The sequence below is a fragment of the Theropithecus gelada genome, chromosome 11, assembly GCF_003255815.1.
Source record: "Theropithecus gelada isolate Dixy chromosome 11, Tgel_1.0, whole genome shotgun sequence".
Taxonomy (NCBI): Eukaryota; Metazoa; Chordata; class Mammalia; order Primates; family Cercopithecidae; genus Theropithecus; species Theropithecus gelada.
In genome coordinates this window covers 72,368,298-72,386,698 of record NC_037679.1, presented here as the reverse complement: position 1 = coordinate 72,386,698, position 18,401 = coordinate 72,368,298, and the positions used below count along the sequence as shown (strand labels likewise).

The 18,401-nt window shown below is 54.3% G+C and overlaps 1 protein-coding gene across 4 annotated transcripts in view; it reads right to left on the bottom strand.

Annotated features, from left to right (window-relative positions):
• Positions 1–2,352: 2,352 nt before the first annotated feature.
• Positions 2,353–18,401, bottom strand: part of TPCN1 (two pore segment channel 1) — a 77,548-nt gene continuing 61,499 nt past the window's right edge. For all 4 annotated transcript variants that reach the window (XM_025402289.1, XM_025402288.1, XM_025402290.1 and 1 more), the window contains 14 exons: positions 17,882–17,926; positions 13,932–13,988; positions 13,798–13,851; positions 12,622–12,694; positions 11,337–11,444; positions 10,194–10,265; positions 9,579–9,668; positions 8,181–8,296; positions 7,411–7,457; positions 6,740–6,808; positions 6,460–6,544; positions 5,395–5,534; positions 5,122–5,202; positions 2,353–2,522 (listed from right to left, as the gene is read on the bottom strand). In XM_025402289.1, coding sequence (XP_025258074.1) covers positions 2,406–2,522; positions 5,122–5,202; positions 5,395–5,534; positions 6,460–6,544; positions 6,740–6,808; positions 7,411–7,457; positions 8,181–8,296; positions 9,579–9,668; positions 10,194–10,265; positions 11,337–11,444; positions 12,622–12,694; positions 13,798–13,851; positions 13,932–13,988; positions 17,882–17,926 — 1,154 coding nt within the window. In that variant the 3' untranslated portion in view covers positions 2,353–2,405. The remainder of the gene's footprint in view (positions 2,523–5,121; positions 5,203–5,394; positions 5,535–6,459; positions 6,545–6,739; positions 6,809–7,410; positions 7,458–8,180; positions 8,297–9,578; positions 9,669–10,193; positions 10,266–11,336; positions 11,445–12,621; positions 12,695–13,797; positions 13,852–13,931; positions 13,989–17,881; positions 17,927–18,401) is intronic.

The window sequence follows — 18,401 nt, the reverse complement described above, 5'->3', positions numbered from 1 at the left end:
AGAGGCTCTTTTATTAATATGCCAGAAATCCAGAGACATAGTGGGTTTTCTAGGAAACAAATCACCAATGTACAAAACCGTACAGCATTGCTCCCGTGATCCGTACAAAATGATTGTCCGCATGGTGGAGTAAGGCTGGGGTTGTGGGAGGGGAAGCGAGGAGCTGGGGAGGAGCACGGTTCTATTGCCGCCACCACCAGGCTGTGCCCCTGGCTGCCAGTGAGTGTCACTTGGGTGCACTCAACTGTGACATCAAGGACGAGAGGGCATCTGAGCTAGATCACATCCCAGGGCCCACAGAGCTCACAGCCTGTGGGGGGACCCCAACTCCCTGCTTGGTGGGGCCAGGCATAACCTGGAGATAGCTGTCCCTGGCCTCAATGACAAGGGCGCCCACCTCTGGTCTGCTAACACTGCTGCCATTAGGCATTTATCGGGTCCTGGCCAAAACCAGGTCCTTTCTCAGGACAGGGTTGGGCGGATGGACACATTAACTTGCTCTGAACAGGGCTGAGATCCCCCTCCTCCTGGAATAGGCCTTCCCACCTGGGGGCCTCGACTCCCCTGGGCAGACCCCGGGGCGCTGCTGGCCCCTCCAGGTTTCCACCCCTAGGGAGAAAAGGCTGAGGCAAGGCCCAGATGCTCAGGTCAGAGACTCACACCTTTAGAAGCTGTCCCTTGACCCTTGCTTCCAAAATGCCCATTTCAACACACAAAAGCTAAAAGGCACCCAATTGTGCAATAAAGTTCCCTCTCTGCAAAAGGGAGGGGTTCTGGCCTGGGGCTCGATGTGGAGCTCCCGGTGATGGCCCATGGCCCTCCAGAGAGGAAGAGGACAAAGCCAGTCTGACTCCCGGGGGAATCACAGTGATTCTCAATAATTTGTGATTTTCCCAAAGGGCTGTGCTTTAAAAACAAACACCCACCACTTCTCCAACTCCCCTGACCTGGGAAGAGGGGAAGGGGAGAACCATGCCATGCTGGCTATGGGATCCAGCTTGGCCTTGGAGGTGAGCAGAGGTTGGGGGTCCAGGTACTGCTCCCCTGGGGTTGGGTACCACCTCGCCCATTCTGTGGCTGGGAAAAGGACAAGGCCAGAGGGAGCCTCTGTCCACCTTCCTTCTGAAGTCACAGAAAGCAGGCACCAGAGGGCCGGGGCGGCCGGGAATGCCCAGCAGCGCACTCCTTGCCCTCCGCACCCTCCATGCTGCCGCTGCAGCTCCTGCTGTGGAACCTGTGCTGTGCTCTGTTCTGTGGCCCAGGAAAGCGGAACCAAAGCAACCTCTGCACTGACCCTGCCTCTGTGGGTACTGTGGCGGGAGAGGGGGGTGGTGACGTTAACTGAGGGTTCATCTGAACCTACTTCTGCACCAACAGCTCCTGCTACTGCAATCTCTGGTGTGAGCAGCCAGGGAGCGTGGCTGGGAGCTGGGTCACGGCCACAGGGCTGCTGCGTCCCACAGGGAGCGTCTCCTTGTAGCTGTTCGCTCCTGTTCCTAGTGCACATGTGTGAAGGACCTGGTATCAGCTTAGCACAATCCTTAATCAAAATGTTGTTTTGCTTGAATGGGTAAATCACAAAAAAGGGATTTGGTCAAGAGCCCATTCCAGGAAGTGGTCTGGGTTACAGACATCGGCCCTACCTCCTGCCTCATGCCCCTTCCTCCAGGGTCTGGGTCCCCAAGGAGGCCACTGTGGAAGGATTTTTGTCAATAAGGGTTAAGCCAGAGAAGGCTGGGTGGGAGGCTTGCAGAGCCAAGAGAGGAGATTGGTCAGTGTAGTCTGTGGCCGCCTGGAACTGGCTAACTGAGCTCTGGCCACATGGGCACAGTCACCCCAATTCCGCTTCCCATTAGATCCTGGGCACTGGTCCCCGAAGAGTGTTGCATGACATTATCACAGAAGCTGAAATACCACCCTGGAGACCAGGAGTTCTTTCCTTCCTCAGTGGTTCTGTCCCAAAAGCAAAGCACAGAAACCTGTGGCATGCCCGCAGGCAGAGGGGGTGGGGATGCCATCAGGTCGGGGGGACGTGAGCCTGAAGCAGTAGCAGTGACGGCTTTGGACATGGCCGATGGAGGCCAGCCCACGTGGGGGGCAAACCCCGCAGGGTCGACTGGATCCAGGTGAGGGGTTTCCTTGTGAAGGGGCTTCCGGAGCCTTCCACAGTAGGAAGAGCTCAGACTTGGTGGCCACACCCCACCCCTCACCAAACTGGCTTCTGGAGTTAAGGAAAACAGGGCAAGGTGGTTATAAACCAAGCCCCATCTTGTCTGTCTTCTTTCTTCCTGTATATAAATATGTGCATATACGTGAGTATGTGTACACACACCGCAGTTCCGTACATCGCAGTAGAGTAATACTATTGTGTTATTGCATAGAAGAGATGGCTTTCGGGCACTGGGCTAGGTAACAGTCTGGGAACGCTGGCGGCTGCTGGGGGGCTGCTGGGTGGCGGGCGCTGCGCTGCTGCTGAGCTGTCGCTGCTGCTCCTGCTCCCTGGCATGCTCCTCGTACCACTCCTGGAGAAGAGAGCAGAGGGGGCGCTGAGGGCTGCACCCCACCCCGTGCCCCGCCCACCCCACAAGGTCACACAGCCCACAGCATCCAGGCTGGAGGGGGCAGGGCTGCCAGCCTCACCCAGCTGGTACTGAAACTCCCCTGTCACAGGCCCAGAAATGCTGGGAATTTTGAATATGGCCCCAGAGGCAAAAATGACAATGAAATCTTTCCCTAGTGTCTGGAGGCTTGCACACAGCAGCTCTCCAACAAGTCCAAGCAGGAACAACCCTCGCCCCTTGTTTGTGAGCATAACCCTTCACTAAAGGGTCCCCCTGAGGGACCCCTTTTGAGCTTGGCAGGAATTGTGTCCATTTCACACCTGAGATACTGAGGCTCAGAGCTGTATTGTGCTAATACTTCACCTAACTTTCACCCTCCAACAGGAATGTGAAGTCATTCTGAAAACATCCAACAGTGCACCACCCAAGGCCATGATTATAACCTCTGACATTTTCAGGGACTGAGGTATTCAGGTAATTAAGGAATTAAGAAGTATACCCCACATTTCCTTTTTTTTTGGAGACAGAGTCTCACTGTGTGGCATAGGCTGGAGGGCAGTGGCAAGGTACGGCTCACTGCAGCCTTCCACTCCTGGGCTCAAGTGATCCTCCCGCCTCATCCTCCCAAGTAGCTGGGAATACAGGCATGCACCACCATACCCTACCCTACTTTTTAAAAGACTGAAACATAGACTTTTAGAGTTTCAAGATGGCCTAGTTCTGACCCCCTTGTTTTACAGAGGGGAAAACTGAGGCCTGGAGCAGATGGACAGGCAGAAGGGCAGAGGCCGAGGGCAGCACACCTCCCTCCGACCACACCTGAGTGGGTGCTGCTGCACAGTTGTCCGCTTGCACAGACAGGCATGGAGTGACTTGCCCAAGGTCAAACGCTTCTATTATTTCCATGTCTCTGTGATACCAAGTTCAGTGAGCCACTACACATCAGCCCAGAGAACACTGCCTGAGTCTCTTGTGTTCCTGAAGAGAATGTGTAAGCTGCTTTGGGGATGGCACCTCCTGCTTTTCAGGTGTGGACCCTGGTTGTCACCGTTTTAGTGAAACAGAAGGGCTTCAAGCTGTTAAAATGCCAGAAAACAGAGCCAAGCCACCACAGCTGGTGTAGGAGACGCTCCCCAGAGCCCTGGCAACCCTGAGGTGGTTGAGAAGACCCTGCAGGGCTCATGTGCTGGTGGCCCACGGTCTGGAAGGCACAGTGCCAAGTGCCAGCCCACATGGTGCTTTGTGAGATATTTTCCTTAGCTGCCAATATGTAGAGATTGGGAGATTGTGCAAAGAAAAGGAAAAAGAAAAACATCTGACTCTGCCTTTTTTTTTTTTTTTGGAGACAGAGTCTTGCACTGTCACCCAAGCTGGAGTGCAGTGGCATGATCTTGGCTCACTGCAACCTCCATCTCCTGGAGTCAAGCAATTCTGCCTCAGCCTCCTCAGTAGCTGGGATTACAGGTGCACAGAACCAGGTCTGGCTAAATTGTGTATTTTTAGTAGAGACAGGGTTTCACCATGTTGGCCAGACTGGTCTTGAGCTCCTGGCATCAAGTGATCTGCCTGCCTTGGCCTCCCAAAGTGCTGGGATTACAGGCGTGAGCCACCGTGCCTGGCCTGCCTTTTCTTAAATTAGAAGCCAAGGTGGCAGGATCGCTTGAGGCCAGGAGTTTGAGACCATAGCAAGACCTCACTGCTACAAAATAAGATAATTAGGGTGTCACGGTGCACACCTGTAGTTCCAGCTGCTTGGGTAGGCTGAGTGGGGAGGATCACTTGAACCCGGGGTTGGAGGCTACAGTGAGCTATGATCGCGCCACTGGACTCCAACCTGGGTGACAGAGCAATACCATCTCTAAAAGAAAAAAAACAAACACCCAATTATGAAAAACTCCAAGCGGTCCCAGCCTGGCCAACATGGTGAAACCCCATCTCCACTAAAAATACAAAAAGTAGCCAGGTGTGGTGGCGTGTGCCTGTAATCTACTGGGGAGGCTGAGGCAGGAGAATCGCTTGAACCCAGGAGGCGGAGGTTGCAGTAAGCCTAGATCGCGCCACTGCACTCCAGCATGGGAGACGAGCGAGACTCCATCTCAAAACAAAACACCAAGCAGCCTGGCCACAGTAGACCTTCTTCCTATTGGGCAGCACTCGCTGGAGCTGGGAGGAGGCTGTGTCCCCTTTGGACAGGCACATCCTTGCCAGTTCACCACCGTCACTGCTCTTTCCTCTTTGCTCGCTGTTTCTTGCTACACATGTTTGAGTTTGCAGCTGACTCAGAATAAGAGATGGAGACGAGGTTCTGGAGAATTCATAAGGGGCAGGGACATATGGCGGCAGGCAAACGGGAGAGCTGCCTCTGCTGTGCACGTGTCAAGGGTTTAAGGCTAAGTGGGCCCCACTCAGGTCCCACACAACCCCAGCAGTGGTCCCGATGGACGAACCGCATCTCTCTACCAGCCTTCTCCCTCTCCTCAGAGGGCTGGGGAGCAGCTCCCTGCCCCTCCCAGGACGTAGCTCGGGGAAGGACTTGCAGCGTGGTCAGCCAGGCTCCTACCTGGATCTCTTCCTGGTACATCTTCAGGCTCAAGTCGCTCTTGGTCCTTGATCGCCGTCCCAGAAACACCATGGAACGTTGCTAAGGAAGAGCAGAGGCTGCAGGGCTGGGCTGCAGATGTTCAGGTCCCACCCCTGGTGCCACAGCTGGCCTCTCCCACTTCTCCGGCTTTTGCAACTGTGTCACTCAAAAATGTTACCAATATCTGAGGGAAGGGATCACACCATGGTGAAACCTGCCTCCCTCCTTCGGACCAGGGCCTGGGCTCCTCACCTGGTATCTCTCCATCTGGGAGAGGGTCTCCAGCAGCCGGGTGACGTCTGAGGAGGCCCCCTGTGCCTCCCGGTAGAGCTCCAGGACAGCAACCAGCTCTTCTTTGGAGATTTCCTTCTCAAGGGTGATGCCACCGTCAACTGCAGGGAGGGAGGGCAGGTGTGGGAAGGGCCTGGGGCTGGAGCTGCCAACCTGGCTGGGTCTTGTACCTCCCTGACCCCCCTCCACAAGGGGTCTTAAGGTTCCCTCTCTAAACCGACACTGCATTGGCATCCTGCTCTCCTCCTCGGCCCTCCCTTCCCTTCCCCTCCCTCTGCTGTGATGTCAGGAGTGCAGGTCTAGCCAGCAGCTGTTACAGGGCCAGAGGGTTTCAGGAAGGGGCCTCTAAACACAGAGAAAATGGTCAGACGGTCTGATACGACAGAGATCTGAGGATGAGTAGTAACAGGTGTGGGCACGGGGTATTCTGTCTGTTTGGAGAGACAGGGTCTCACTCCGCTGCCCAGGCTGGAGTGCAGTGGTGTGATCATGGTCACTGCAGCCATGACCTGCTGGGCTCAAGCAATCAAGGGCGGACAGTTTTGAATTTGGGAAGAGTGAGGCAGTCACTAAAGCCAGCACCATCCAGATGCAGCAGGAATACGATTCGCCTGTGCTGTAAACAATGTTTACACCATTTAAATGAAGAACCGTAATGTGAACCTATTATTGAGAAATGTGGAGATGACTAACAGAAGAAATAGCTAAGAGGGAGAAGCCTCTGGAGGATGGGAGGGGGAAGGCAGGGCACGGGCTGCTGCTGCCACATAAGCCTTTCTCTACTTCTTGATTTTTCTCCAACTATGACATGCACTCTTTTTTTAAAGTTAGATCATGTCTTCTGACATTAAATATTTGAAAATCAATACAAATACAAGATCTAGAAAGACAAGCCAGATAGATAAGCTGGACAACCAGACAGCAGAAAAATGACAGCCTGATAGCTGGCTGGACGGCCACCCAGACAGACAGACAGAGCTGGGTGGGCGGCAGACATCAAATGCCCAAGGCATCATCCCTGCAGACCTTCCGAGTCCTGGTTCTTGCGGCTGTAGTTCATTCGGAAGACGAAGGCCTCGAGGATGAAGGCGACAATGATCGTCATCACCACCTGGCCAGGGACAGGAAGGGAGGGGCAAGACAGGGGAGGAGGGCGGGTGAGTGTCCGTGGCTGCGCAGCCCATGCCCAACAGCGCCCGGCCATATGGGACCCAGCCCCACTCCCTGACGCTGCAGCCTGAAGAGCAGGGGCAGCTGGTGACATGGAAGACGAAGGACAAAGAGCGTTCTGTGGTCCGGGACCTACCATGGTCACAATGTAAAAGGTCATGAAGTAGAGGCGGCTCCAGTGGGAGGTCTGAGAGGTGACGCCTTCCTGGAGACCAAGGGAAGCAGCCAGTGAGGGGGTGCCCATGCAGGGCAGGTCCCCGTCTACACAGGCTGCTCCATGGCCCTGGCTCTTCGTAGACCCCACCCTGATTTGTGGCTGGCTGTGAGAGACGGAGGGGTGGGAGCTTGGCCCCCTGGGCCCAACACTAATTCCTGACTGCTGAAGGAGCCCTGGCTGCTCCCTTGGACGGCTGGATCCAGAATCAGGGCAGCCTTTATCTCAGTAGGGCTGGGAGTCGGGAAAGTTTAAGGAATGGAATAAAGAGATCAGCAATGCTCGCCGCATTGTCACTAGAGGGAAAAGTCATCCCTACAGTGGGCAAGACAGGACAGAGACCCAGAGTTTAAGTGCCATCTCCTGGCTGCTGGGAACATGCAGGGAGATGGGAGTGACAGCCGAGTCCAGCCAACGCTGGGAAGGGTGGCTCCCCGGGCCCAGCCATCCTGTGGCTGAACACCAACACAGCATGACTCAAGACCCCCAGCCCTGCGGCTATGGGAAGAATGATACACCCTGGGTTGGGGGGAGACCCAGGGTCGACCCCAGGACTGACAGGAAGACACCCCCAGAGGTGCCCGAGCTCTTACCATGATGATGTACCAGTTGTTGACAACTGTGAGCTCAAACAGGGTCACTGCCAGGGGAAGGGAGAAAGAAGCATTCTGATGAGGCCCCACTTCAAAGTCAACTTCGAGTGGCCTATTGCCAGCTATCCTGGGTGCCGTGTGCTGAGATGAGGGGGTCACCATATGACCGCTTGGTTGTGAGCTCCAGGAAGGACCAGGCAAGGCACTCCTAGGGCGCTGGCTCCACAGGACATTGTGGCCCAGCCCCAAGAAGACACACCCTCTGCCTCGGCAGCCTGTGCCACACGAGACCATCTGGATCTTACTGGGTGCAGATCTGGGGTGTCATGGGGGCACACCCTTTTTCTGGAGAGGCGGTTTGGCTGTGTTCGCCTCTTCATGGGGGTGGGCAGAGGGCTGTGGGCAGCCTGAGCCGGGGGGCAGTGCAGCTGCAGCAGCATTGGTGTGGCTGGGTCCCATTCTGCAAGTGGCAGTGTGATGAGGGGACCCCGCCCAGCTAAGGCTTGCAGCTCTTCTCCTCCCCAAATACTGAGAAAGTATCAGGAAAGAGTGGAATCAGGCAACCGAGTGAGCTCCGGGATCTGGCCTGGACTTCACTGCTAAGGCTGGACAGACCATGTCCTCCACCTGGGCCGGGGAGGCTTCCAGAAAGTGTGGCCCTCGGTGCTGGAGGGAGAGGCCCAGACACTTTTACTACAATACCTCTGGGACCCGTGGTGACAAGGGCGGGGTCCCCAGGGAATGTGCCCCTTGTGATTTTTCCCACTCACCAAAGCTGTTGAGGATGTTGTCAAAATTATTGAGATAATAGTAGCCTTCCTCCACCACGGTCCTGTTGCCCACGGTGTGGTTGCGCCAGCGGTAGGCATCTGCCACTGTACTCGTGCTGGCCGGAGCACAAGGGAGAAAGGAGGGAGGGTCACAAGGCGATTGGTCACCTCCAGAGAGGACAGAACTCTGAAACAAACCAAAGTCTGGCCAAGGATCCTTCTGTTCTGCCTGCAGTCTCGTTTCCTGCCTAACCCTCTCCACCTCATGCCTGGGTCCCCGCTGGAGGAACGCCCTTGGCTACTCCTGCCTGCTGGGCTTGGTGGGAGCCCCTGGCCAGCCTGACCCACCTCTGTCACCTGGAAGTTCTCTGCTGCAGGCGGGGCCTTCTCTCTCACCACTGCCTGCAGGGGAGGGAGGAGAGGCAAGGGCCTCCTCTGCACCTGCCCCATCTAGGATCTGCTCTTGAGGCTGGACACTAGGCCACAGCCCCAGGGAAAGAATTCCCTACTTGGGCTTCCCTGATACTTGGCCTGAGCAAGTATTTGAAAAGGTTGGCCTTGTTTTGAGGAGCTCATATTTGCCACTTTTCTTCTAATCCTTTATGGCTGTTAATATCCATGCTAATGTTTATAGAAGTCTAGTGTCTGGGCCACCAGGGAGCCTCCTCCCACATGCATGCATCAGATGCACGGGTGAGGTCTCGAGCTTGCACTAAGCTCCCTGGTGACTGCAATGTGCTCTAAAGTCTGGGACCCACTGCTATAGGCTTCTGGTTCCAGACCAAGCTTGACACTCAAACTGGGTCTCAAAGCTACCAGTGTCTTTGTAAAACTGTTTCCTCATCAGTGCTTGAGGCTGTAAAGACCAAATGCAAGAGGACTCTGAACTGAGGATGAATGAATGGCGGTGTGCATGATTTCACTGTGGCGGCTCAGGAGAAAGGGAGTGGTCATGGGAGATTTCACTCTCTGCTCCCCATCCCTGAACACCATGACCTTCTTGCACGTGTCCATCTGTCTTATCCTATGATGCTGTCCCTAGAAGACTGGACTTGGCCCAGGTCCCCAGCCACTCCAGGAAAGAAGTGGGAGGAAGCCACGGCACTTGACCTCTGGACCCGGGCTACTTCAGGGGTGGTCTCCAGCCCTCGGCAGAGGGTGAGCTGATGGCTCCCGACCCTATCTGGGGGATGGGGAAACAGGGACCCTGAGTCCAGGACCCTCGTTTAGCTCACTGCACTCAACTAAGCCCTGAAAGCAAAGCAAGGTGTTTGCTCAGAGAGGAGCATCCCTGAGGACCCCAAGGCCACAAGGACACCAATCCTGGCCCTGGCCAGCCCTCTGCCCCGGAAACGCAGACTGCCTGGGGCTGGGTGGGGCCGGGCACCGCCTACTCACTTGCAGCAGTTGGGGAAGACGATCCCGCAGAAGAACTCCATGCCCACGATGGCGAAGGAGTAGTAAAAGATGAGCAGAGTGAGGCCCAGGCTGTGGGGCGACAGGGGTAGGGTGATGCGGGGCCGGCAGGAGGGGGAACGACTCCTCCACAGCCCCGGCCTCCTCGGACCCGTGGGGCTGACTGTGGGGCCACGCCCCAGGTCGGTTCACCAACTGGAAAGTGCCTGCGGGGAAGGGGCCTCGTGGGGCAGCTCTGGGGTGAAAAACGGCTCAAGTCAGGACGCTATGAACAAATGCCCCTTTCCCAGAGATTCACCCCTTACCTGTGAAGGTAGACTCACAGGTGACCCCTTACCTGTGAACGTAGACACAGGTGGTAAGCAAGTTGACAGCTCCCTGCCCTCCCTACTAAACATGTCAGACAGGTCAGTGGAGAAAAATGGTGCCCAGGAGACCTGTGGTGGTCAAGATTCCAGGCTCCTTGGAGCCCTGTCAGGCCCTCGATTGCAGTCCTCTGTGGAACTCCTTTCCCCCAACTGCCACTCGGCTCCCGCCCCCACGGGGCACCACCGCATGGCACCTGGACCTGCAGGCCGGGGTGGGGGCTGGCAGTACCTGGCCATCCGGGGCAGCAGCTCAAACATGGTGTCCAGCACGTTGCGGTAGCGCTCTTTCAACTTAAACAGCCTGAGTGAGGAGGACGCCCGTCACCTCCACACACAGGTGCATGCCTCAGCCCCCGCCCTCAGAACATGCCAGCCCCGCCTTCCACACGCCACATGCTGAAGACAGGTGAGGGCATCTCCTCCACCTGCGTCTGCTCCCTTGGGCGCCACCAACCCTGAGCTTGGCCCAGGTGACTCATGCATGAAGGAAGGGACCGTGGCGGCCCCAGGACACCGGCTGGGCGGGGCCCTTCCACGACGAGGAGCAGGGCCAGGCTGCGTCTCCTTGCAGTAGAGCTGCAGGCTCAGACAGGAGCAAGGCCTGGCTCCCGGGGAAGACGCGGGAGAAGCCCGTGTGCCCCGGGGAGTAGGGGCAATGGAGCTCACCAGTGAAGAAGGGTGGCAGGGAGTGGGAGGGAGGCGGACACTCAGGGACAGCCCCAGGCCACCCCCACACGCCAAAGCGGTAGGCTTTTCCTCCATAGACGCCACCACCCCTCCCGGCACCTGCCCTGCCCATCCCGCCTTGGGAGAGGATGGGGTGGACGTGGATGGGGTTGCAGCTGGAGGGTCAGGAGGCAAACCCAGGCTCTGAGGGCAGAGAACCTCGGGACCCCTCATTAGGAAGAGACACCATCAGTGGGGCAGGCTCGCCTGGGACTTCCTCCAGTGTCCCTGGGAAATCACTGGGACCCACATAGGACTTTTCTCCACTGGAGGCTGAGCCAGAAAAGCACGAGGGGTCCCTGAAAGGCCCTTCCAAGCCTCAGACCTGTGGCTCTGTGATCTGCGACTGAGCACATGGGCTCCTGTGGCTGGTGCCATGCCACCTTGGGTGGGGTGCACATGAGTCATGGGCTGGGCTTCTCTGCCCAGAGGTGCCTGGTGCAGTGAGGGGATGGGCACAGGCAGCCTGCATACCCTCAGGGGTGGGGATGGTGACCCCATGGCACTTCTGCAGGGGGTGACATCTATGACTCTGGCTTGTGAACCTTCTGGCTCATTCTGGGTCACTTCCTGGACCAATCCTGGGGCATTCCCGCCCTCCCTCTCTTTCTCCCTCTCCTTCTCCAGCTCTGCCCTGCCCCATCACCTCAACAGCTGGAGGGGGCGCAGGACCACGATGAAATAGAAGGGCTCCATGTTGAGGGCCAGCGCCAGCAGTCCCAGGAAGGCGAACACTGTCACGGAGAAGTCAAACCTGCAGGAGGCGAGAGGCCAAGGTCCACCCTGTGGCCCTGAGCCTCCCTGCGCTGCTCCCCTCCCTGGCACCGTGCACAGCCACCCTCCCACGGAGCCCAGACACAGCAACACCAACAGGAACCAGCCGGCTGCGGGAAGAACTTCCTGCCACCCTGGGGCTTCAAGGTGGCCAGGCCCTGTCCCAGCATGCGTCTTGGGAGTCAGGCCTCAGTGCTCTGACCCCAGGGCCAGAAATGCCCGGGAACCCCCTCCAAAGGGCCCCGTGCTGGTCTAACGACGGGGAGGAAAGAAGCCCCGGAGTCCGCAGCCCTGGAGACAGGCCTCGTCTTCCGCTCAACAGACATCTGGCTACACACTGCAGACCAGCCTGACCCCAAGGAACTTTCTGAGGGAAGAGAGCAGGCCCTTCCAGTGAGATTCCCATTAGAACAGCTTGCCCTGCCCCAAGCCAGAGGACCCTCTCTCCTCTCCAGACACACAGGGCACACATGTGCTGTCAGCTCCTCCCAGCTCTGCTCTGTGTGTTAACCCCCTCACCCTCGCGGCCCACTCTGCGTGTCAACCCCCTCGCCCTCGCGGCCCACTCTGCGTGTCAACCCCCTCGCCCTCGCGGCCCACTCTGCGTGTCAACCCCCTAGCCCTCGCGGCCCACACTGCGTGTCAACCCCCTCGCCCCCGCGGCCCACACTGCGTGTCAACCCCCTCGCCCTCGCGGCCCAAGACCTCATGAGTGCAACCTGACTTCACAGGCCAGTTAACTTGAACAGGGCAGGGAAGTGACCTCCCACGCTCTGGGGAACAGGCAGAAGGGCCACGTGGGTCTCAATACTGCTGATCAAGGAAGGTGGGGGAGCATTCTTCTCTGTGGGCATTGTGGTTTTTATGGAAGAGAAAAAAGTTTAATGACTCAGGAAGAGCCAACCAGCCTGTGGCACCTCAAGAGGCCATTTCCAGAAGGACTGGCGTGGGTGGTCTGAGAGGCTTCAGACAAGGGCCTGACCCTGGGGAGTTCCTGGGCTGGGGGCAGGGCTGCTTGAGGGAGACACAGGCCTCGGCCCGTCCTCAGACCTTCCCTCTGCGATTCCAGAAATGGCCCGGGATTGGGGTGTGCAGAGAAGGGTCTGGGGCCACCATCAGAGTTTCAGCTTTGCGTCAGAAACATGCTGTCCACTCACAAGTTCCATCCGGAGGACAAGTACTCCACAGGGCCCAGGCCGGCGACCTTCAGGAACAGCTCCACCCCATAGACTGCGGATAGAAGGAGTCCATCGGCAGCAGCCCCGCCACATCCTCCCCCTGCTTGGTCTCCTCTTTGAGGCTCCTCCACAGTCTGCAGCCTTCCTGCTGGCCATATGCCCTCCAGGCTGAGCCCAGGCCTCACTCATGTCCCACCGTGAGAGCAGGTGCTCCATGAGAGGGCCCAGATGGTGGGCAACTGAGTAATCTGCTTAAAAGAAACTGGCCAGGCATAGTAGTTCATGCCTATCATCCCAGCACTTTGGGAGGCCAAGAGAGGAGGATCACTTGAGCCCAGTAGTTGGAGACCAGCCTGAGCAACATAGTGAGACCCCGTCTTTACAAAAAATACAAAAATTAGCCAGGCATGGTGGCGCTGTGTGCCTATAATCCCAGCTACTTGGGAGGCTGAGGCTATTTGGGATCCCTTGAGCCCGGGAGGTTGAGGTTGCAGTGAGCTATGATCACACCACTGCACTCCAGTTTGGGCAACAGAGAAAGATCCTGCCAAAAAAAAAAAGAGAGAGAAAAATCCTCCCTTCCTGTCTCTGGGCAGGGCCCTGCTAACCACTTGTCCATCCAACAGGTGTGTCCTGACCACCCCTTCCATCTTGGGCCTTGCACTGGGTACCAGGTGTGCAACAGTGACCAGTGCAGGGCACCCGTTGGGGCAGAGAGCTTATCAGCTCGTTGGGAGAAAAGACGCCAACAGGGAATGACAGCACAGTGTGCTCAGACTTGATAGAAGGAGCAGGAAAGTCAGGAAGAGGCTGGGGGAGACGCCACCAGGCAGAGGAAACCCCTGTGCACAGCCCAGAGGCAGGCGAGAGCAGCAGGCAGCAGAGGCCACTGAGGAGGGCAACAGCATGCAGCGGGGGACACGGCGCTGGCAAGCGAGTGGAGGGCCACACACGCCTAGGATTCTGGGCTCCATCCAGAGGGCAGTGGACAACCACGAAAGAGTTTTAAACAGGGACAACACGGAATCCGACTAAATACTCCGTCTCTTTATAGCTTCCTGTTTTAGAGAAGAACCATGAGGTTCTATACTGAATAAAAGTTCTCCCAGACAATTTTAAAACAAGCAGTCCAGCAAAGCCATGTCAGAAACTTACTAGTTAGAAAGACGAGGTAACTCCAGGGCACGTGCTTGGAGAAGAAGTTCCCACCTGTAAGGCAGAGAAGTAGCAGCTCACAGGCAAGCTGGGTGTGCCGGCCAGGACACGGCCAGTCCCCAAGCAGGGCTCACCTTTCAGCATAAACGTCTCCACAAGGATCCAGACCCCGTTGACTGCCACCACCAAGTCTGAAATACACAGGCCCGTAAAAGACAGAGAAATAACGGGGGCTTAGAAATCTGCAGGTCACAGCTGCCGTCCCTGGTTAACTTCCTGGAGCTCTACAGGATGGGGAGAACAGGGCTGCTCCACACACCCATTTGATAGGGAACGTCTTTCTGCTCAGTGCTCTTACCAAGGGAGCTAAATCAACCAGTGTTTTCACCTAGAAACAGCTACAAATTTCTAAAAACACTCCCTCTGTCACTGTGTGAATACCAGTTATGATGTAGAGATTATTCCAAATTGGTGTAAAAGATGGACAATATACAAGGCATTCAAGTATTGAAAACATGTGTTTTCCCCTAGAGACTTCTAATTTAAAAAAATTGCATGAACTCTTTAGAAAAACTGCATATGCATTAAGCCATTCGCCTAGCGATCCCACTTTCCAGAAACCATCCCAATGATGCACTGGCAAAAATGTAAGATGTATCTGAAAGCTATTCACTGCAGCACTATTTGTGATAGCAAAACACTGGCAACAATCTCAATGATCTTAGGGGAGTGGTTGAACAGACTATGATATGTTCATAAAGTGGCATACTTTAACCATAAAAACAAACACAGGCTGGGTACAGTGGCTCACACCTGTAATCCCAGCATTTTGGAAGGCTGAGGCAGGCAGATTGCGTGAGCCCAGGGGCTCGAAACCAGCCTGGGCAACACAGGGAGACCACATCCCTACGAAAAATAAAAACAACTAGCGAGGTGTGGTAGTTGTGGGCCCAGCTACTCAGGAGGCTGAGGTGGGAGGACCGTTTGAACACAGGAGGTCAAGGTTGCAGTGAGCTATGCTTGTGCCACTGCACTCCAGCTTGGGTGACAGAGCAAGACCCTCTCTCTAAGAGAGAAGAAAGAAAAGAGACGAGGTACATTTCTACATATTAATTTTTTTTTTTTTTTTAGACAGGGTTTTACTGTCACCCAGGCTGAAGTACAGTGGGGCGTGATCTTGGCTCACTGCAACCTCCACCTCCTGGGCTCAAGCGATCCTCCCACCTTAGCTTCCTGAGGAGCTAGGAACACAGGCGCACACTACCACGCCAGCTAATTTTTGTATTTTCTGTTGAGCTGAGGTTTTGCCACATTGCCCAGGCTGGTTTCAAACCCCTGGGCTCAAACCATCCACCCGCCTCTGCCTTCCTAAGTGCTGGAATTACAGGTGTGAGCCACCATACCCAACCTCATTTCTACATATTACCATGAATTGGTCTCCAGGGCACATTGTTAACTGCAAAAAGCCAGGTGGCAGAAAAAAGTGCATAAAATATGCTATTGGTTAAGTCAGAGATATTGATATGCATCCAACTTACAGGTTTTAAACAATGGAAGAAGCCATAAATAAAAGTTGCCCACTGTGGGAAGTGACAGGGATAGAAATGAAATTTCCTTCAATATATATATTTTTTGTAGATCTGACTTGGAACCATGTATTTTACATAATTTTTTTTGCTTTTTTTTGAGATGGAGTCTCGCTGTGTCACTCAGGTTGGAGTGCAGTGGCGCCATCACAACTCACTGCATCCTCTGCCTCTCAGGATCAAGCGATCCTCCCGCCTCAGCCTCCCAAGTAACTGGGACCACAGGTGTGCATGGCTACTTTTTTCTATTTTTGGTAGAGATGGGGTTTCACCACATTGCTCAGGCTGGTCTCGAACTCCTGACCTCAAGTGATCTGCCTGCCTCGGCCTCCCAAAGTGTTGGGATTACAGGCATGAGCCACCATGCCCAGTCCTAATTTACGTAATTATGAAACAAAATTTGTTTTTTTTTTTTTTTTTTTTGAGATGGGGGATCTCACTCTGTTGCCCAGGCTGGAGTGCAGTGGCGCCATCACGGCGCACCGCAGCCTCAACCTCCCCAGGCTCGGGTGATCCTCCCACCTCAGCCTCCCAAGTAGCTGGGACTACAGGTGTGAGTTACCACACTCAGTTAACTTTTGTATTTTTTTGTAGAGATGGGGGTCTCACCATGTTGCCCAGGCTGGTCTCGAACTCTTGGGCTCAAGCAATCCAACCACCTCGGCCTCCCGAAGTGCTGGGATTTTAGGTCTGAGCCACCATGCCTGGCCATAAAATAAAATAAAATGTCAAAAGCAATCCCAAAAAATAAAAAATAACATGGCATAAAAAAATCCAAATGTATATCCCATTGGTGACATGTCCACATGGAAAGGAACTATTCCAGGTGACCTTAAAACACAAGGCCAGGCACAGTGGCTCACACCCGTAATCCCAGCACTGTGGGAGGCCAAGGCAGGAAAATGGCTTGAGGCCAGGAGTTCGAGACCAGCCTGAGCAACATGAGGACACTCCAACTCTACAAAAAATAAAAAAATTAGCCGGGTGTGATGGTGCGCACCTGTGGTCCCAGCTACTCAGAAGACTGAGGTGGGAGGATGGATTGAGCCTGGGAAGTCAAGGCTGCAGTGAACTATGACTGTGCCATTGTTGGGGCACCAGACTAAGTCCTTGTCTCAAACAAACAAAAAAACCCCACAGTAATCTGAATGTACATCCCCAGACTGATGTTTCTAGGAATTATATCATTGGGATTGCGTTGCAGTTGTTATCCTGGGACTGTGAGATAAAGCAAATGAATAACTGTGCCAGTATAGTTAGGAACCTGGATATTTTTCTTCTTTGTTGGTGTCTGATTGTCTTCAAAGACAATCTGGATTTTAAGATTGAGAATCTAGGCTGGGCACGTGGCTCATGCCTGTAATCCCAGCACTTTGGGAGACTGAGGTAAGTGGATCACCTGAGGTCAGGAGTTCGAGACCAGCCTGGCCAACATGGTGAAACTCCATCTCTACTAAAAATACAAAAATAGCCAGGCGTGGTGGCGCACACCTGTAATTCCAGCTACTCGAGAGGCTGAGGGAGGAAAATCACTTAGAACCCGGGAGGTGGAGGTTGCAGTGAGCCGAGATCACGCTAGCCTGAGAGACTGAATGAGACTCTGTCTCACAAAAAAAAAAAAAAAAAAAAAAAGGATTGAGAATCTAGATGTGTAAGATTCATGAAATTAGTCTTACACATCTAGATTCTTAATCTTAAAATCCCTGCAGGCCTGAATGTGAAGTATCAGCATGAACTCACAACAGTTTATCTTTAAAGAAACAAAACCCTAGTTCTGTCCATGGGAAGGCCTAGAAACAATGACCAACCCAAGCAACGAGCACTCAACGCCTCGAATTGTGTCTCTAACACCATCTCCTACTAAAAGGAACCAGAGCTCCTTGGAAAGACCAAATTGGATCAAGCCTCTAGGTTAGTACTATCCAAGGGAATTTTTGTGACAATGAAAATTTTCTTATCTGCACCATCCAATTGGTAGTCATTAGCCATTTGTGGCTATTAAGCACTTGAAATGTGACTGCTAAGCTGATTTTTTCATTTTAATTAGCTTAAATGTAAATGGCCGCATGTGGCCAATGGCTTCCACACCGCACAGCATAGCTCTACATAGAACTACTAAATTCCAGGAAAGGGCAACAGAGGAACACACAAAACCCAAATCCTGCTTCCTCACCTAAATACTGCATGAGGGGAGGAAGAGGAGCCTAGAGATTAAAACAAACTCAAGAGACATATCGACCAATCAACTCTGTAGTTCTGGAATTTGCTTCCAAAAAATCTAGGGCTAGAGGGGATGATGAGCCGGAGTGAAGATACAGATGGGTGACGGGCACGGGGATGCGTGTGGTAATGTTTTCTCCAATTTTATACATGCTGAGAATTCCCCACAGTAAAAAGTCAAACACAGGATTCTAGGACCAATCTCTTGCCTCTCCTGCTTCTAGAACAGCAAAGGACTCGGGGGAAAGTGGCCTAGAGTGGAGATATTTCATACTTACACATGAAATACTGGAAGGCCTTGGACTTCACTAGGATATTAATACCTATTTGAAGAAAAGACTTGTTAAAATGTAAATTTATGCACTTGTTTCCCCTACCGTATCCTTTATTTTTTATTTTTTATTTTATTTTATTTTTTTGAGACGGAGTCTTGCTCTGTCGCCCAGGCTGGAGTGCAGTGGTGCGATCTCGGCTCACCGCAAGCTCCGCCTCCCGGGTTCACGCCATTCTCCTGCCTCAGCCTCCCGAGTAGCTGGGACTACAGGTGCCCGCCACCACGCCCGGCTAATTTTTTGCATTTTTAGTAGAGACGGGGTTTCACCGTGTTAGCCCAGATGGTCTCGATCTCCTGACCTTGTGATCCGCTCGCCTCAACCTCCCAAAGTGCTGGGATTACAGGCATGAGCCACCGTGCCGGGCCCCGTATCCTTTATTATTATTATCTCCTTCTGGGCAGGTGCGACCACCTACCACATTCTTTGTGCATGCAGGTAAGCATGGTCTTTAGCCCAGAGGTTA